The sequence below is a fragment of the Pipistrellus hanaki genome, assembly GCF_964339955.1.
Source record: "Pipistrellus hanaki genome assembly, chromosome: 16".
Classification (NCBI taxonomy): Eukaryota; Metazoa; Chordata; class Mammalia; order Chiroptera; family Vespertilionidae; genus Pipistrellus; species Pipistrellus hanaki.
The window spans coordinates 12,010,548-12,030,960 of record NC_140518.1 but is presented as its reverse complement, the minus strand read 5'-3'; the positions used below and the strand labels follow the sequence as shown (position 1 = coordinate 12,030,960).

The window sequence follows — 20,413 nt, the reverse complement described above, 5'->3', positions numbered from 1 at the left end:
AGAGCTTGATTACCCTTACATAACTCCAAATGATGGAACAGGACAGATATGCTTGTGCTTTCTAGAAAATATCCTGGTGTTCCTTGCTCACTATAGGTCACTATAATGTGCCCTCCTACTTTTTTTTTTCTTCTCTTTTCTGGATCATTGCAATCTTACAAGATTCCCCAATTGTTACCATTATGCCATAGTTGTTTTATCATGCTTCTATAAATTTACAAGTTTTTTTCTTGAATCATTTTAATAGGAAGCTGCAGACATCATCTCTTCAGCTCTAAATGTCACTGTATAATCTCTAAGAACAAAAAATTATCTTACATAACCATAATACAATTATCAAAATCAGGAAATTTAACACTGATACATTATCATCATATAGACCTTACTCACAGATCTTGATAATGTCCTTTATAACAATTTTACACCCATTCCCCTTAGGCCAAGATCCAATTCAGGATCATGCTTTACATTTATTGTCATGTCTATTTAGTCTCCTTTAACCTGAAATGGTTCTTCAGCCTTTGTCTTTCATGATAATGACTTTTGTTTTAAAGCCAGTTATTTTATCGCATGTTCTCAGCTTGGGTTTCTCATTGGTGTCCCTTCATGATTACATTGACGTTAGGCATTTTGGCAGACATAATTCATAAATGATGGTATGTTCTACTCAGTGCATCACATCAAGAGGAAAATGTTAATTTGTTCCATTATTGGTGATGTTAACACCGAATACTTGGTTAAAGTGGCAACTGCCAGGTCCTGACACTGTAAAGGATACTTTGGAGACTATTTAAATATCCTATTCCTCATCAAACTTTCCCCTGCCAGTTATTTCAGGATCCACTGATGACTCTTGCCTGAATCAACTACAACTACAATTTATGTGTGTGTGTGTGTGTGTGTGTATATACACACATATATATTCAATGGTTTACAATTCACTTCTTTGATCACTTTTTTAAATTCTCAAATTATCCCCAAGTTAGCCAGTGGAAGCCCTTTCAAAGTATACTGCTCCTGGACATGTGCCATCATTTTTTGAGTACTCCCTTCCTTTTGCTTTCTGGCATAGGATGTTCATGTTCATCCTGTACTTGGCCTTGATCCAGCCTTGGAATCAGTCATTTCTCTAAGGAGTCCCAATTCCTTTTAGTGAGAGACAATATTTAGAAACTGAATACTAAGTATCCTTTTGCATCTACTCTGACTTAAAGAGGAAATTAGGATATTTAATTAAAAAAAAAAAATCCACCACTGTTAAGGTAGAGAATGGGACTCATACATGGTAGGCACCCAATAAATATTTACTACATAAATGAACAAATCAAAATAGAGAGACACTGCAGCATGTTTTTCAAGACAAACTTAGTTAAATCTGGAGACAGACAGGAGGCTAAGGCCAGTAAACATCACAAGGTAAACCTGAAAGAGAAATTCTAGGAAGAGAAGATGTCTTATTTTAGCCGCTGGAGGAGGAGAAAAGGTACATTTGAGAAGGCAAGTTGTTAGAGAATAAGATGCCCAGAACACTTCAGTAAATACAAGGACTGCTGAATACAAAAGCACAGCATGCTCATCCTGAGGGGCACAACAGGCTTAAAAGACCTAAACCAGTCTGCCTTGGATGGGAGGGCCATCTAAGCACTGGAGCTATTTTACTTAGGAACAATTTAACGGAAGATAAGGAGGTTGAATTTTCCCAAGATTCCTTAGTTTCTAGGTTAACACTCAAATGTATAAAACCAGTATTATATTTCTAATAACAAAGATGATGAGGCTAATAAATTTAAAGTTACTCAAGCAATCTAAGACCAAAAAAAATCACAATACTAACTTTAGAGGTTCCCTGTTTTAAGTTAAAAGAATGTATCTAGCCACAAAGTATGATATAGATCTAGATGGGATGTGAAATACCAAGTTTCTCACTTTGTATGATCCCATTTTCTTCAACGATAAAAACTATAAAAAATCATATATAGAACTAGCCAGTTTGGCTCAGTGGATAGAGCACTGGCCTACAGACTGAAGTGTACTGGGTTTAATTCTAGTCAAGGGCACATGCCTGGGTTGTGGGCTCAATCCCCAGTAGGGGGCCATACAGGAGGTAGCCCATCAATGATTATCTCTCATCATTGATGTTTTTCTCTCTCTCCCTCTCCCTTCTACTCTAAAATCAATAAAAACATTTTTAAAAAATCATATGTATTAATAGATGCATGTATATGCATAGAAAAAGATTAAGAATATACACCGAGTTCCCCTCAGAAACAGGAATAAGGAGAAAGAGAACTTCCATTTTTTCACTTTTTTTATGCCTATATCTAATAGTATTCCTTATTATAAAAATGTATATTTCCAAGTAAAAAATTGAAAGAAAATAAAAATGCTCAGGATCTATCAATCTTCAATGGATAAATGTTGGATCCCTTCCTTTTACTAAACGAAAACCTTCAAATCAAATTAAAACCCTATACTTTAGCCCAGCTGGGTGGCTCAGTTGGTTGAGTGCCATCCTGTGCACTGAAAGGTTGCTGCTTCAATTCCCAGTGAGGGAACATACCTGGATTGCGGGATCCACTCCCAGTTGGGGCAGGTATGGGAGGCAACTGATCAATATTTCTCTTTCATATCGATGTTTTTCTCTCCCCGCCCCTCTTCCTCTATAGGATATAAATAAATGAATGAATAAATAAATAAATAAATACCTATACTTTAATTTCCTCAATACAATTGTCTGTATTGAGACAATGAGACTGTCTATAACATGCATGTCTGAAGAAGTCAGGAACACCATAATCTCACACTGTAACTTTTGAAGGACCTCAAAGCTTTGATCACGTTCTCATACTTACCTTTTTTATTGGTTGTGAAGTACTTGGAGTCAGTCATGGTGTTGGCTCTTTAATGTCCACCTACAGCAAGAGAAAAGAATTCCTTTCTAAATTAATGTATGCCTTGCTGGACATAAATAACTTGGAGAAAGAACATTTACCTATTAAAATTTCTGTATTCAAAAATGAGTGTCTCCTTCCTTACCACTAACATTTGTGATTCAAGGAATGCAAAGATAATTAAGAATGTAACTCTTGCCTTAAGAAGCTAATTGGGACAAAAGCCAAATGAAATGGATTAATAGCCTGAACCTATCATGGCTTTGTGATTTTACCCACAATTATCTTCGGAAAGCCTCCAAGACCTACAACTAGACCTTTTTATAAATACATCTTCAGTTTTCACTCAAATATTTAAGATAAGGCAAAGTTTGTTTTGAGAGATTCCCCCCGTTACTTTCCATTCAGGAAAATCTGATTTACTTCTCTGCCTCGAGATGAAGTCACTTCAAAACCAGTATTCTGGGCCTGGCAGTGTGGGTCAGTTGGGTGGGTGTCATCCTATGCATCAAAAGATTATCAGTTCAGTTCTCATTTGGGGGACAAGCCCAGGTTGTGGGCTGGATCCCTGGTAGAGGATGTGACAGGAGGCAGCCTAAAGATATGTCACTCTCATATCGATGTTTCTCTCTCTCCTTCTCCCTTTCTCACTCTCTAAAAAGCAATAACATATCTATCTTAAAAAACAAACAAACACATATTCTGACTCAGTGTAAGGTCAAAGAAGAAAACAATTCTGCCAATCTATTTACCACTGCATGCAACTTTCAATAAAAGGAATACACACACACACACACACACATACATACATATATATATATATATATATGTATGTATGTATTTTTAAGCCTAAATTAGTAGCTACTTTGACAACAGACATCTAGAGAGGCAAACACGTTTTACCCATGGATTTTTTTAAACTATGATTTTCCAACAACATACACTTAGCACAACAGTATTACCAAAGAATAAATAACAATTTACTGTTAAAAGCAAGGCAAAAAAACGTGGGGTATTTGTTTAGTCACATTGAATACAAGAGAATCAGAACTGGCATTAAAATTTATGAGAAGACAAATTTTACCCTCAACTTTAAGTCTTCTGTTTCAATTTCCAGAAATAATCTAGCTGACACATGGCTCTACCAATAAAACGAAAAGAATACTAGTCACATTTCTCCCAATGAGAAAATGTTTTCTGATTTCAGAAACTCATAGTAAGACTTTTGTCTAACATACCTGATGTCTTTAAATACATTTCCTCCTGCACTCAAAATTGAGTATCTTCTTCTTTCCACCATAATTAACAATACTAATTACCAAATTTAGGAAAGATGCCCTGGTACCGGTTCATTACTGTCAGATCAAAACAACACAGGTGATAATATATTTGGCAAACCTGAGTGATTAACACACTGGGCCAACAACAGTAAATGTGGATGGGAGAAAAGACCTACACACTAAACAAATCAGTGTAATCAAGGAAAAGGAGAAAGAGTCAGAAAACACAAAATACTGAAAAAAGCTAAGCTCAAACCATCTCTAAAATGTGCTGCTTTGACAACCTAAGAGAAATTAGGCTTATGTACTATCTTTCCAAACAACAACTTTACTATTTAGTCTTCCTAAGACTTTATCAGAATTTCACTGAATTACCTTAAACAAGTGAGCTAGAACTCACAACAATTATTATAGAATACAGAAATTTCTTTTGATCACATTTGTTATAATTAATTAGTCTCTAGCAGAGCTTGCCTTACACAGTATTTTCACAATGCCTTTCTAGCAAAAATTCAAAGAATGTATAACCATTTAATCCATTCACAGTGTAAACTGAATGTGGAGTGGGCAAACTGAAGAAAGGAGTCCTTCACATAAAAGACTTGGAATATACCTGAAGTTACCATCTAAGGACTTCCGTATGCAGAGAAAAACCAATCTACAGAAAGGACTACTAGAGCCTAACAGAAGGGCCGTAGCTCAAGGCTGCTGTGGTCTGTCTATTATTATGCCAGTCTAGGTCAAAACTTAAAACTTGCTTAAGATTTAAAAACAAAATCTGCTTGGAATTTTTCACCCCGTTTCTTTGAAAAAATGGTACAAAAATTGTTGTTTGCTTAATGCTCTGATACACACATGTTAAATTCTTAACAGTTTTCAATACAACCTGTTAAATATTAAATTAATTTAATCTTAAATCCTACCTTTTTAATGACCCACACATTTCATTACTTCCCCTAACAAATTTCATTGTCAAGGAACAGATTTCTGTCCTATTCATTGTGAGCATTGAGTGTTCTTAACAAGAGATTAATATACCAACTCACAAAATTTCAGGGGAGAAAATCAAAAGTAATCTTAGGTTCTAAATTAAGAATTCCGCCGAAACCGGTTTGGCTCAATGGATAGAGCATCGGCTTGGGGACGGAAAGGTCCCAGGTTCGATTCCGGTCAAGGGCATGTACCTTGGTTGCGGGCATATCCCCAGTAGGGGGTGTGCAAGAGGCAGCTGATCGATGACTCTCATCGATGTTTCTAACTCTCTCTCCCTTCTTCTCTGTACAAAATCAATAAAAATAAAAATAAAAAATAAAAAAGAATTCCTACTCTTCCCTGGCCTGTGGATCAGTGGTTAGAGCATCAGCCCCCAGACCAAGGGTCTTGGGTTCCATTCCTAGTCAAGGGCAAGTACCTAGATTGCAGGTTCACTACCCGCTCTACCCTTTCCAACCCCACCCCCCTACCCAGGGTATGTGGGGCGAGTGCAGGAGGCAACCAGTGGATGTTTCTCTCTCTTTCTCAGTCTCTATCTCCATCCACCTCCCTCCCTCTCTTCCTTTCCCTCTCTCTGAAAAGCAATGGGAAAAAAAATATCCTCAGGAGAGGATTAATAAAACAAAAAAGAAAGAATCTCTGGGCTTAGAAGAGGAAAACCATCACTCTCGTAGCTCACACTGTTGTAAACACCAGTACTGGAGTATCCCTCACTCACATTGGCTGGGAAATAATTGTATCAAGTCAGCCCCTGCCTTAAATTCCAAGAAAAATGAAAATAGTCTATACAAAAACAAAAATGAGATGGTGAGTGCACAACACTGTGAATGTATGAAGTGCCACTGAACTGCTCACTTTTAAATGGTTCATTCTGTTATGTGAATTTCACTTCAAAAATTACATTTGTATCAATATTTAAAAATGAGATTCACTTAATCATATGCTAGAGATGTGCATAACCAGATTCTCCAAAATATAGGATGGTGAAAACTATTGTCTGCATTAGAAGCCAAAAAAAAAAAAAAAGCAGCCAAGATAGAACTCAAGGAAAAAAAAAAAAAATCAAGTATCAGTTTCTCCAAATCAAGCTCCTGGAGGGAAAGACACATTGTTCCTTCAGGAGTGCCCTGGGGGAAAAAAGCAAAACCACCAGAATCTGAACTCACCCTACCCTCCTACCAGACTGACAAGTCCTGGCCCTTCTGAGGGCAGCATGGCCTCGGGGCATTGCTAAAAAACACAGCTGCCACAGTCAAAGCACACAGTAACTTTCCCTTGTCCTAGCCCAGGTGTCACGTCACTGCACTGACAGAAGGCCTCCCCATACAGGATCATACATCTACATTTAACATAAGCTAGTTTCTACTAAATATAGATTGCGAAAGTCCTTTCTCTCCTCCTACTTCTTCCTCCTTCCAGTCGCCCTAAAGAAAAATAAGGCCAGAAAAATATTAATAGAGTCTTAATTTCGAATGGCTCTCTGGGAAATGGCAGCTAAATTAAGAGTTGACAAGGTCACTAAATCCATTTTTTCACTTAAATTTGAGTTTTACACAGTTTGGTATTTATACTAAAAAAACTGGCCAAAGAGTTAACCTTAGTATTCCAGCAACCTTTTATACAAGGGTAAGAAGTGCTAATCAGATATGTCAATAATAATGCAAAGACAATAGCATCTTCAGGTCTCATTCAGCTCATAAGAAATTACAAAAGACACTGGGACCGGTTTGGCTCAATGGATAGAGCGTCGGCTTGGGGACTGAAGGGCCCCGGGTTCGATTCTGGTCAAGGGCATGTACCTTGGTTGCGAGCATATCCCTAGTAGGGGGTGTGCAAGAGGCAGCTGATCGATGACTCTCTCTCATTGATGTTTCTAACTCTTTATCTCTCTCCCTTCCTCTCAGTACAAAAATCAATAAAATATATTTTTAAAAAAAGAAAGAAAAAAAGAAATTACAAAAGACACCTAATTACACACCTGTGATTTCACTTAAATATGGCAGACTACAAGGTAATTTGTTAATACTATACAGTAAGAAAGAAGCTCAACGTTTTACATCTAATTTTTAGCTGAAATACCAATAAGCTCTGGAAAACTTAAACCGAGAAGGAAGCAAAGAAGGAAAAAGGGAGAGCATATTCTATTTTTAAAAAATATTTTTTATTGATATTTTTACAGAGAGGAAAAGAAAGGGATAGAGAGCTAGAAACATCAATGAAAGATAATCATGGACCAGCTGCCTCTTGCACACCCCCTACTGGAGATGTGCCCGCAACCAAGGTACATGCCCCTGACCGGAATCGAACCTGGGACCCTTCAGTTCGCAGGCGGACGCTCTATCCACTGAGCCAAACCGAAATATTATTCATTCCTTGTTCAGTTTGGTTCAAACCTGAGCCTAAAATGTACTGGACTTTCTTGAGTCTCTTCATTCACAGAAAGTTAGCTTTTATTGATTTTGCCATCCAACTTCCTGTGAGGCCGTTTTCAGAACACACTATCCTTTTGCTTCCTTGGGAGTTTCAACTGTTAAGATACTTGCAAACAGTTCTCACCTTACCACTAGCTTAGTCATCACTGGAATGTGTTACACTTTTCACATTACCGCTGAGTCTCCTTCCTCCACTGCTATTATTACTTTGTAAGTGTACCCTGAGGCTAAGCAAGAGAAGTATACCACGAAGGCTATTAATAATTTAAATTGTTCCTCATTGAGACCACCCTCTCTGTCATTCTGCCTTTACCGCGTTTTATTAAAAAAAAAATTACATTGTTTATTAAGTGTCTGACATTTAAAAAACACTTCTTTCTAAAAGTCCAAGTTTAACGAAGCATACATACTTCATTCCCATTGCTTCATAATGAAGCAGCCAAGTGAGTTCAGTAAAAGCCCCGAATACTACTCTGAAAACAAACAGCAGCAGGAATAAATTCTCTGGATTCAAAGAATTAGCAAGTACCAGGAAGTATTAGTTTCTTTGCCGCCGGCTTAATCTACGGCCTTTTCTCAAACCAGACCATTCCTGCTAAACCCAAAATGGAAAAATTCGGGGCTAAGATTTATCCCCAATTGCAACCCCCTCGTTCACATCGGGACAGTTCTGGAGGTTTTTCCTCCCCATCTCTTTCTTTAATAGATTTTTAATGATGTCAGAGAGGAAGGGAGAGGGAGAGAGAGAGAAACATCAATGATGAGAATCAATGACCAGCTGCCTCCTGCACGCCCCACACTGGGGGATCGAGCCCGCAACCTGGGCGAGGGCCCTGACCGGGAATGAACCGTGACCTCCCGGTTCATAGGTCGACGCCCAACCCCTGGGGCCACGCCCGCTGGGCTCTCCCCATCTCCTAAGTGCCAGGTGGTCAGGGTTCTAGGAACATGTCCCTCCATCACGGGGCGGGGAGCAGCGGCTCTCAGCCTCCAGCTGCGGGAGACAGACGAGGTTTGCCCACCATCGGGGGGACTGCCGCCCTTTTCCCTTTCGCTGGCGGCCACGTCCCAGGCTCCCCGCGAACCACGCCCAGCGGCCAGGCTGGTTCGCCCCTCGGCCTCCGGCCTCCACCGGCCGCACCCCTGGCCCGTGGCCTCCCGAACCTGCGGACTTCGGCACCTCCCAGCCTGCCGGCCTGTGGCCCCGGCTCCCGGCCGCCGCCCCCAGGGTCCCCTCGCCCCGCCACGGCCCCGGAGTCCCTTTCTCCAGCCCTCCAGCTCACAACGGTCACACCCGACGGCTCCCTCCATCCTCAACGGTCCCGCTCCCAGGCTTTCCTCGCCTCCCCCGTCTCCGAGCCAACCTCCGGCCACCCCGTCCCGAGCATCCCCGGGGGGACACACCCGCAGTCAGCCGCCGGGAACTCACCGGAGGCGAGGGCGGGGGCGGCGGCGGCGGCCGGAGAGCGCGGCCCCAGCGGTGTTGTAATGGGTTCCTGCACGTCACGGCTCCCTTTCCAGGTCTAAGCCGCTGCGCAAACCCGCTTTGCCAGGGACAAAGATGGCGGACAGGAAACGCCGACGTCAGAGGGGCGCGCCGGGCGACGTCATCGCGGCGCGCGGGGGCGCGGGGATGCGGAGGCAGCGATCTCGTCGCCTAGGAGATGCAAAGATTTTTATTTTATTTTTTTTGGTTTTATTTTTTTCTATTTTCTTGGTCGGGAAGAGACCTGCCGCCGGCGTTTCAAATGATGTTCAGTGTCTATCCGAAGGGATGTGTTAAGCAAGATGACATTCTCTGAGTTTGTTTACTCGCACAGTTCTCTAAAAACAAACAAACAAACAAAAAACCACTACAAATACCTTGTTCCTTTCTTAAAGAAAAACCAACTCGGCTCACTTCCCGGGCCAGTTCAGGAGCGTGGACAGTGGTGATCCAGCCCAGGACTGTGCACGGGCCTGGCTAGCACTAGAGGGGAGTGGTGCAGAGAGAAAGGCTGAGATGGCAGCGGATCAGAGATGAAATCGCTGCCCTGAATGTCACTGGGAAAGTTGCCTCCGTTCTTCTCATATCTTAGTTTTCTTATCTGCGAGATAAGAAAGTCTCAAATGACTTGCACTCTCTCTTGGTTTTGTGAAGCTTAACTGGGATAAAGTACTTTATGCACCTAGCACGTAATAGGTTTGCTTCCACGAAAGTGAAGTTCTTTTTGTTAGCCACAAATTATAGACATCTCTGTATCTTATCCTCAACTTTGCTGTGAACCTAAAATAACTGATCTAAAATAAAACTTTTTTTTTTTTTTTATGTGGAGAGAGATAGAGAGAGAGAGGAGAGGAGAGGGGAAGGGAGGGGAGGGGAGGGGAGGGGAGGGGAGGGGAGAGACTGGGACAGAAGCTGAGGAAACCAAATTTGGAAAGGGATCAAGAAAGAGTAATCAGAGAGGCAGAAGGAAAAGCCAGCAGTTATGTTTCAGGATGCTTTTATAATTTCATGAAAGAAGTATATCAATCTGTTCACGCTTCCATTTCTGAGGCCTAGCCCACCCCTCCCCAAAATTTGTTGAATGAATGAGTAGTCAATAATATCAATTGCTACAGTCTCCTTCCCATGGCCCTTAGAGCTTGCATGGTTGGCCCCTGCCTCTCTCTCTAATATTTTATGCCTCTCAGTCACTCCTCATTCCCCATATCCCCCTTTCTGGCTATTATAACACTCAAATATGCCAAGTTCTTTCCCACCTTAGGGCCTCCACAAATACTACTCCTCCTGCTTAATATTCTTTTCCCAACTCCTTACATGACTGGTTCATAATTTGGTCTCAGTTTAAGTGCAATCTCCTCAGAAAGACACTCCGATTACCCGGTGTCCCCTCCTATCCCATCCCTCTTATTCAATTTAGAAATTATATATTAGTTTGTTATTTTCCTCCCCAACTAGACTGTAAATTCCATTATAGTGTAGATACTTTGTATGTTTTGTTGTTGTTTAATCCTCACCTGTGGATATTTCTCCATTGATTTTTTCTTTAGAGAGAGTGGAAGGGAAAGGGAAAGAGAAATATTGATTTGAGAGAAACACATCGGTTGTTTGCCTCCCGCATGTTGCTCGCTTGAGGAAAGCTTGTATATAACAGCTACCATTGATCAAGCACCTAACATGTATCAGGTAGTTTATAAATACATTGTCTAGTCTTTAAGCTTTGTAAGGTAAAAATCTTTACCAATGTGACTTTTTAGCAGGCATTTTGGTAAAGAACACCTTTTAGAAGTATAATTAAGGTTAACTTGCAATATATCATTTCTTTCTATTCAAATAACCAAAGCCAAATCTTGTTTCTGTAGATTTATTATTTCTCATTATGCAAAGCAATTATCTACATACCCTAAGGTCCTCTGGGCAGTGAATGCCTCCTATATACAACCTATTTAGCCCAGAGGTGAGGGAAGAGTTCTGGAGAGAGAGGAGCGAGAGCGCGAGAGCGAGAGCGAGCGAGCGAGCGAGCGAGCGAGAGAAAGAGACAGGGGTGGGGGGAGAGAGAGAGAGAACAGCTAGAACTCTTGTCCACATTCAATAAACCTGTATTAGCAATGCAAATGAGGCACGGCTGCATAAAAGCACTTTGCAAACCGTAAGGTAAATTACACCAACTTTGGTATACAATGAAGTTATCTTTTCTGTCAAGCTTCCCAGTTCCTGCTGGTGGAACTTATCAGGGTTCCTTCGTCTCAGCACTCTATTCTTATAGCTAATGGGACACATCCTCCCGTGTACAGAGATAGGAATCACTTTGATCTAGGGTAGCAAGCAACTAAGAGTTTATGCTAGAATACAACCAAACGTAGAACACTGTGGTAAACTACCAGCTTGGACGAAATGTAATAACAAAACTCACAAATATTGAGGTCTCACAGGAACCTTTCTCATCCTAATCGTCTTTATCAAATCTTTCCCCAAAGGCGCAAGACGTAAATTCACCATCGCACCTGCTGCACCCACTGAGGGCCGTCCCACCTCCACGTTCCCTCTATCCCTCCGCCCCTGGGACCAAGTTCCGGCGCCAGGGGTGGGCGCCCCAAACATCTCGCCAAAAACACCTCGGCAGAGACTCAGAGCTGTGGTTTCCTACCGAAACAGCACGCAGACCCAACAAACTAAAGCGGGCAAAAATTTCTCTCTGGGGAACTAGCCCGCCCCTTTTATTTCCGCGGGGGCGGAACCGGAAGTGCCGGTGGGTCATAGAGTTTTCCAGTTCCGGTTTCGGCGCCGCGTTTGGGGCTAGAGCGCCTCTCCTCCTCCGCAATTACCCCCGCCGGCGGGGAACTTCTATTTCCGGGCGCGGCTTCTGTCCTGAAGCGGAGACGTCCCTTCACAGGTGGCGTCGCGGGCCCTTCGCGCCGCGCCCGGGGTCAGCGCGCAAGGACGGGCGCGGGCGGTGCTCAGCAGCCAGCGGCTGGAGCCCGACCTCGGGCACCGGCCCGCACCTGCACCTCTCGTTTCCCAGAACAGGTCGGCTTTTGAGCCCTCGCGATCGGAAGCCCCTGATTCGCAGCTTCCACGATTGCAGCTCGAGAGGACAGACCTCCCGGCCCAAACCTATGCCCCAGAGTCACGTTCTGTCCTGTGAGGTGCAGCATTTGCAAGTCACCCCTTCTGCACACAGCACTCCCACCCACGTCTGCGTTAACTTCGTCCTTCCTTGAGACCCGTCCCCTCTGCCTCCAGAGGTGCTCTTTTCTCCCCCCAGTTCCTGTAAAAATTGAGAATTAGGAGTCTCGGTGTCCAGCAGAAATATTACTTTTCAGACTGAGCACCCATTGGACACCCCAAACAAGTTCATGCTTACTAGAGGCAAAGTGAAACCCAGTGCACGCAGAAAACCATGGCTGAGCACGGGGCTCACATCACAGCTGCTTCTGTGGTGGATGACCAGCCATCCATCTTTGAGGTGGTAGCACAGGACAGTTTAATGACAGCAGTGAGACCTGCTCTTCAGCATGTGGTCAAGGTAAGGTATTAATTCTTTAAGTGGTTTTAGGGACGACTGGATAAAAACCAAACCAATAATTTGAGTTTATCTTGTAGCCTAGGTTTGAAATGACCAATCAGCACATCATTCACATCCTATAATTCACATAACTTAACGGTTATTGAACCCCTGTTATGTGTAGAGCCCAGAAATGAATGCCCAGCACCGCAGGAAGGATAGGGTAGACCCCCAAAGTAGTGATGTGTTTAATCTCAAAGTGTAGAATCTAGAGGGTGTGGGGGAGATGGGAATGCAAATATAAGACACAGTACCTGTGAAATGGAGTGAATTTCATTTATTAATATCTACTTTGCTTTAGGTTCTTGCAGAATCAAATCCTGCCCACTATGGCTTCTTTTGGAGGTGGTTTGATGAAATCTTTACGCTGCTGGATCTTCTGCTCCAGCAGCATTATCTGTCTAAAACCAGTGCCTCATTCTCCGAAAACTTTTACGGCTTAAAGCGGATCGTAACGGGGGACACACACAAGCTTCAGAGACTGGCCAGTGCTGGTCTCCCAAAGAAGCAGCTTTGGAAGTCAATTATGTTCCTGGTGCTACTTCCCTATCTGAAGGTGAAGCTGGAGAAGCTGGTTTCTAGCCTTAGAGAAGAGGATGAATATTCTATCCATCCCCCTTCTTCCCGCTGGAAACAGTTCTACCGAGCCTTCCTGGCAGCCTACCCGTTTGTTAACATGGCCTGGGAAGGCTGGTTTCTTGTACAGCAGCTTCGATACATCCTAGGAAAAGCTCAGCATCACTCACCACTGCTCAGTCTGGCTGGAGTTCGGCTAGGCCGACTTACAGTTCAGGATATCCAAGCTCTGGAGCACAGAGCAGCTGAAGCCAGCGTGATGCAGCGACCAGCCAGGAGGTAAGGCCTTAACATTACCCCACATCTTTGATTAACAGATTCTAAAATCTTACTTTAATTTTATGAAATCACCTCCTTCATAAAATTATAGAAAAATTCTGTGTTCATAAATCAAGGATTGCCATCCTGGTAAGCAACCTCATCATAACACTTGCTATGGCCAGGCCCTGAGCGAAGTGTTGGTTTCATATACATTATCCCAATCCCCACCGCAACCCATTCATTAGCCCAGTTTAACGGCGGAGGAAACTAAGCCCCAGCAGCTGAGTACCTTGTCAAGGCCACACAGCTAGAAGGTGGCAGAGCTGAGATTCAAGGCAGATCAACACAATTCTCACCTGCTCTTAACCACGATGCTATACTGCTTCTAGTTAGTGTCCATGCTCTCCTACAAGTGTGTGTGTGTGTGTATATATATATTCCTCAATGCTGCTAAGTTATTTTTTTAAGTGAGTTGTTTCTTTTTCTGGATATACTATCATCCACGCATACACAAAAAGATCTATATAATCAATGTCTCACTAATTTCTTCTCCACACACACAACCCTAGTCTTTAAAAACAAAAGCTTTGCCGAAACCGGTTTGGCTCAGTGGTAGAGTGTCAGTCTGCAGACTGAAGGGTCCCAGGTTCGATTCCGGTCAGGGGCATGTACCTTGGTTGCCGGCACATCCCCAGTGGGGGGTGTGCAAGAGGCAGCTGGTCGATGTTTCTCTCTCATTGACGTTTCCAGCTCTCTCCCTTCCTCTCTGTAAAAAATCAATAAAAACAAAAGCTTTGCTCTATGCTCCTAAAATACTGTAAGTCAGAAAGGGAATCACTTAGAGTACAGCCTTAAGCAGACAATACCAGTCTGGCAACTGTTCCTTCCCCAAATTGAATTGGCGATTCTGATGAAAAGGGTGAGAAATACATTTATATTGTACCTAAACCAAGTTTCTCCTTTTGCCTTCTTGTTCTCTTTTCTAACAGTATTAGTGAGAAGATCAAGTCAACTCTGAAAAAAGCCGTGGGGGGTGTTGCCTTATCCCTCTCTACCGGCCTGTCTGTCGGTGTCTTCTTCCTGCAATTCCTTGAGTGGTGGTACTCATCTGAAAATCAAGAAACCATCAAATCACTGACTGCCCTGCCTACCCCACCACCACCTATACACCTAGACTACAATTCCGATTCTCCCCTGCTACCCAAAGTGAAGACTGTGTGCCCACTGTGTCGTAAAACCCGGGTGAATGATACTGTTCTTGCCACCTCTGGCTACGTGTTTTGCTATCGCTGTGTGTTTAGTTATGTGAGGACTCACCAGGCTTGTCCCATCACAGGTTATCCAACGGAAGTGCAACACCTAATTAAACTCTACTCCCCTGACAACTGAAAGGGATTAGCATCTTAACTTGCAGCAAAATTATTGCCCTAAAGGCCACAGGGCTGGTTTTCAGCATGGTATACAGCCTTATTTCGTACTACTTAGCCTCAATTCATAATTATGTGAATTAAAAAAAAATTATATGGATTTCTTTAAAAGGCTATACCCATGGATTTGACCTTCTAACCTGCTCTCTAGGCCCCAACTTAACGTTAACCAAGTTGATTAGAGTAACAGAATTGAGGTTAGTATAGACGTGGATAAGAGGGTAATCAGGACAGAAGTTTTTTCTTAAAGAACAAAGAGGTACAGAAGCTCTCAGGAAAAACCCATGTTAGACCTCATAAAGTGGGTGGTGAAGGGGACGCAAACCTTTTATTTAGAAAAGTCTTCATCTGCCTATGAGGAAGGTTTTATCAGTGTGCAGTGTGAAAAGTGGGCTTACTCTTGAAAAATAGCTCCTTCTATGTACTGTGACTCATTTGTTAAGTAATATCTGCTGTAATTTATCAACTTTTAAAGATTTCTTTATGAGTCTTTCTTGGGAAATTGGTTAAAGAAAAATTAAGGTCAAGTGTATATATAGATTTTGGTGAGAAAGCAAAGCTAATAAGCAATGAAGAGATGAAGTAAGCCTAGATGGTGTGACTCAGTGGTTGAGCATCAACACATCCACCAAGAGGTCACCAGTTCAATTCCCAGTCAGGGTACATGCCTGGGTTGTAGGCTCAATCCCCAGTGAGGGGCATGCAGCAGGCAGTCAATCTCTTATCGATATTTCTATCTCTCCGTCTACCTTCCTCTCTAAAATCAATAAATATTTTTAAAAGATGAAGTAAAATACTCATCTATGTGTAAAGAAAGGCTCCTTTAATAAGCTCTTTCTCCTTGCTATTAAGAGTTTGCTAAACTGGCATGAATTATTCTGGCTATTACTGAAGTTTCTATGAAACACTTAAATACATTTCAAGAATAAACGTTTTTGGCAAAGAACTGTTCCATGTTGTCATGATTGTATAGAAACTGAAAGATTACTTGAGGTGTTTAAATTTTTCATTCAGACAGCCTTTGACTTTTTGGGATATTTTTGTATTAACGTGGGTTTTTTTTTGCTAATCCAATAATTGGGGAGGAAATCCTTCACTCCAACAGCAAAAATTCAGCATTCAGCTTTGTTCGAAATATCTTGTATTAGAAAGACTACAAAAACACTTAAGTTGCCTATGCAGAAAAAATCATGCCTGGATTGGCAAACTGATGGGAAAATATGGGTTAAAAAATCATCATGACTAGATGAGGAAGGATGAAAGTAATTTGTGGTGCCTCTGCTGAGATAGGTGTTTTCCAATATTTAACTCATTTTAGCAATTCAAAGGATAAACATTCTAATGGCACCACGGTGATAAAACTAAAATCTGAAATGGAACATCCTATTGATTTTAAAATATTAACACTTTTACCAGGTGTACCAGTTAATAATGTGCATTTTTTTCAATACATGGAATTACACATATGTTGATACATATGTAATTTGATATGTATGCTATTTTGTTGTATTGACAACAAGCTTTTAAATTTTACATGTAAAATTTTCTGAAGATGTTAACATTATAGATATTTTTACACTTAAAAATGTCGAATTTCGTGCCAAAAAAAGAGCATGTACGAAAAGTTTTAATTAATTACTTTATTTTGAAGAAAAGCGCTGCTAAATACTTCGGCAATCTTATGGTGAACATGCTCCATCTCAAGATCCTTGTGAATGCTGGTTTAAATGCTTTAAAAGTGATGATTTCTATGTGAAAGACAAAGAACATCCAGGTCAATGTGAACCACGCTTTGATCATAAAACAACCAGAAAGGGCCAGAAGTCACAGCAAAGTAATTTTGCTTTATGATAACACACCATCACGCACTTCAAAATCAGTTAAAGGCACGTTAAAAGATCTTGACTGGGAAGTACTAACCGCCAGCCGTATTCACCAGACCTTGCTCCTTCAGATTACCACTCCTTCCAGTAGATGGCACAGGCACCTTCTAAGCAGCATTTTAATATGCACTAATAAGTGGAAAATTGGGTCTCTCAATGGTTTGCCTCAAAACAAGAAAAGTTCTATTGGAATGGTATCCACAAATTACCTGAAAGTAGCTAGCCATGGACATTACTTTGAATAAAGCACTTTTAATGTTTCTCTTGAAATTAATGTGTTTTCTTTGATTACAAAATCTGCATTATTAACCAGTACACCTGGTCCCTAGAGGTCTGATGCATAAAATTCGTGCAAGGGGCTCAGCCCTCAGAGCTGAGGTGGCTGCCTAGGTCCTCGCAGCCCCAGCCAAAGCAGTCTGGAAGGACGTCTGGTCTAATTAGCATATTATGCTTTTATTATTACAGATAATAAAAATATATGGGATAGTTGCAAGAATTCTTATTAAACAGCAAGGTTTTGCCAAAGCAAATATAAACATTTTTAATATAATAAGTCAATCAGAGGACTGAACCAGATTCAGGACTGAAATAACGTAGTACTCCATGAAGGTATCAAAGCCAGGTTTTTCGCCTCAACCTAAAAAGGAAAACATGAAAGTATCAGTAAAATTGAAACAAATACCGAAGAAACACTCATATACATAATAAAACCAGTATCCAAATAGGCTAGAACATACCAATGTGGGAAAACCATAAGCAGACTCAGCTCAGAGAGAAGATTAAGTGATCATACCCTGGTCAGAGCCAACACGGAGGCAATGGCAATACCAGGTCAGACTATACTTCACTCATCATCGCATCATTGCAATTCACCTCCTTGTATTAGAGTATTTTCACTCGCTGTTTTCACTTCTAAAAAAACTAAGGTTTACCCATGAAAAAAAGGAAAAGCTTCTCTTTAGATAAATTTAAATTGCAACCATGGGCTTCCAATAAATATTTTTCCTTTTACTATGCTTTAGTTTAAGTAACTTTACAAAAATGCAAGTTTTGTTTGGGGGAGCTTTCTTATTTTTGAAATACAGGTAAGTGTGCCGAAACCGGTTTGGCTCAGCGGTAGAGCGTCGGTCTGCGGACTGAAAGGTCCCAGGTTCAATTCCGGTCAAGGGCATGTACATTGATTGCGGGCACATCCCCGGTGGGGGGTGTGCAAGAGGCAGCTGGTCGATGTTTCTCATCAACGTTTCTAGTTCTCTATCTCTCTCCCTTCCTCTCTGTAAAAAATCAATAAAATATATTTAAAAGAAAGAAAGAAATACAGGTAAGTGGGTAAGCATTTACAGTTTAAAAAAAAAAAACAACTTTTTTTTTAATTGAACCCAAACACAATGCAAGATAAAATTTCAGATGCCTGCGAAGGGATTTAGAGACAAGTTCTTAAGCAAAAGCTTTAGAAAAGATTTTATACTAAATTCTATTACAAAGTCAACTCCAGTTCATTTATTATATATTTTGATTCACAATCATCCTGCACATACTGATAAAAACTAGTCACATTTGTTATATCAGAATCTCCTATCTAAAGAGTCCAAGACACAGCCGAAACCGGTTTGGCTCAGTGGATAGAGCGTCTGCCTGCGGACTGAAGGGTCCTGGGTTCGATTCCGGTCGGGGGCATGTACATTGGTTGCGGGCACGTCCCCAGTGGGGGGTGTGCAGGAGGCAGCTGGTCGATGTTTCTCTCTCATCGATGCTTCTAGCTTTCTATCCCTCCCCTTTCCTCTCTGTAAGAAATCAATAAAATATATTTAAAAAAAAAAAAAAAATAAATAAAAAAAATAAAAAATAAAGAGTCCAAGACACAGAGAGGCTATGATTTGCCTAAGGTCCAGAGCAAATTATCATCAGCTGGGAAGACAACTGAAGTCTGATTACCAGATTTGTATTTTTCCACTATCAGCAAATATAGGGTTTGATTTCATTTTCCTCCAGGGCATGAGCGAGATGAAGGAAACAAGGCAAAGCCTGGATAATTCACAACCTGAATAATTAATTTCTGAATGAAAAAGCTGATTGCATTTCATTTATTCTAAATGGCACCTGGTAAGATACCATCGTTGACGTGGTAAAATACTAGGATCACATGTCACCCTTCCCAGCTTTTCAGCATGGTATTGACAGTACCTAATAATTGTGGAGACACCACATGCTTCAGCCATCTATCAGCATCAATAGGTCGATTTTCCATAAAAGTGACAATGGGTCTGTTTGCCATTCAGCAACCAAACTCCATAAAGAGAGGGAGACCAAGAAAGTGTCTATTTTACACGGGTTATGCTTGAGCCTTTATCTCTTCATCCTCTGAGTCTACACAAATATATTTTCCTAATTTTCTTCCTTAGTACTCTGCGCCCTCTGGAATGCTTCCCCACCCCTTTCAATCTGGAGAGCGCCTGATTAGTTTTAAAACCTTACTCACATGTCACCTTCTCTGTTCAGTGGTCCCTAACTCCTCAGTCATCCCCTCCTCTGAGTCCCACAGCACTTTCCCCCACAACACGCATCAAATGCCATTTATTCACGACCCCCTCCTCCCCCATCACAGAGTTCCTAAAGAGCCAGGACTGTGTCTTACTGGCTTTTGCATCCATTACATTCAGATGGTGCACAGGAGGAGGCTCAATAAATGAGCGTTTAACTCACGCTCCGCCCTACTAAATTCTAAACTCCTAGATATAAAGGCATCAGCACCATTGACAAAGCCGACTTACGACTTACCTCCAACGTTTCACGTAGGTAAGGACCACGTCTCAAGCATCTCCAAACCCTCCGCTTTCCCCCCCTCCCCACTGCCCCTCCCCGCTTCTACCTCATGGCGTCCTGCCCAGGTCAACCAATGCTTACACACAGGGGACCGTCAAACATAAATAGTATGGTCCAAACCTCACCAACTTCAAGAAAGACAGAAAAGCCGTCCTTGCGGGGAAACACGAGTAAGGCCGGAGCCAAGGCTCACACCAAAGACCCAGGCAGGAGTCCTAAGCCCTATTTGGAAAATCCTAAAACTAAAACTCTTACGCCCTACACTTCAGGAGGCCTGCCCAGCCGGCGAAAGCTCACGGAGCCGACTGCTGGCCTTCCCGCCCGCCCTCTCTGATCACAGCTCCCCTCTCCCCACCCGCCTCCGCCTCCGCCTCCAGGCTCCGCCCGCATCCCACCACCCAGGTGGCTTTGGCCAGACAACCAATCCCGCGGCGGCCAGCGGGTCACGTGCAAGGATCAGCCAATAGGAGGGCGAATCGGACTTCAGGGGTGGGGCGAGCCGGCGGGCGGAACCTCCTTTTCCGTCACTTGGTTTCCAGGCGGACTCCATACAGCGAGACTCAGAGCCCTCGGGCCTCCGAACGTCTATCGTTTTCCCGGCGGGTTTCGGTGGTGCCTTGTTTCACACCTGGGAAAGGGCTTCGGAGATCGTTGTGCCCTGGGTTTCCGTTTCCGGGGAAAAAAAGATTGACTGAGTGATCCAACATTGTGTATTGCACTTGGCCGCGTGGCCGCGTGAGGGCCAGGGGTTGGGGTGGGCTGTCTTAGATGAATGTGTCCTCCTCTGTCCGGAGGGAAC

The 20,413-nt window shown here is 42.3% G+C and overlaps 2 protein-coding genes and 1 long non-coding RNA gene across 5 annotated transcripts in view; 1 reads left to right on the top strand and 2 right to left on the bottom strand.

The window, feature by feature from the left end:
• Window positions 1-9,200, bottom strand: part of AP2B1 (adaptor related protein complex 2 subunit beta 1) — an 85,498-nt gene extending 76,298 nt beyond the window's left edge. For 2 of the 3 annotated variants that reach the window (XM_084863427.1, XM_084863429.1), the window contains exons 1-2: window positions 9,026-9,200; window positions 2,853-2,912 (exon numbers count right to left, since the gene is read on the bottom strand). In XM_084863427.1, the coding sequence (XP_084719553.1) occupies window positions 2,853-2,889 (37 nt within the window). In that variant the 5' untranslated portion in view covers window positions 2,890-2,912; window positions 9,026-9,200. Of the gene's footprint in view, window positions 1-2,852; window positions 2,913-9,000 lie in introns of all 3 variants that reach the window. The other variant, XM_084863428.1, reaches the window with a different exon arrangement.
• Window positions 9,201-11,874: 2,674 nt separating this feature from the next.
• PEX12 (peroxisomal biogenesis factor 12) lies at window positions 11,875-17,401 on the top strand. The gene is made up of 3 exons (XM_084863593.1): window positions 11,875-12,605; window positions 12,946-13,499; window positions 14,471-17,401. Exons 1-3 carry the CDS (start codon window positions 12,480-12,482, stop codon window positions 14,868-14,870), a joined length of 1,080 nt encoding a protein of 359 aa, XP_084719719.1. The 5' UTR covers window positions 11,875-12,479; the 3' UTR covers window positions 14,871-17,401.
• Window positions 17,226-19,637, bottom strand: LOC311611445. The gene is made up of 2 exons (XR_014793110.1): window positions 19,570-19,637; window positions 17,226-17,428 (listed from the first exon to the last, which is right to left on the bottom strand). It is a non-coding gene; the product is annotated as an uncharacterized lncRNA (long non-coding RNA).
• Between the last annotated feature and the right edge of the window lie 776 nt (window positions 19,638-20,413).

Bases quoted from the DNA above. Each gene is read 5' to 3' on its own strand.
- PEX12 (XM_084863593.1), top strand. From the start codon at position 12,480: ATGGCTGAGCACGGGGCTCACATCACAGCTGCTTCTGTGGTGGATGAC. The intron at 12,606-12,945 runs GTAAGGTATTAA...ACTTTGCTTTAG, and splicing joins CTCTTCAGCATGTGGTCAAG to GTTCTTGCAGAATCAAATCC. The intron at 13,500-14,470 runs GTAAGGCCTTAA...CTTTTCTAACAG, and splicing joins ATGCAGCGACCAGCCAGGAG to TATTAGTGAGAAGATCAAGT.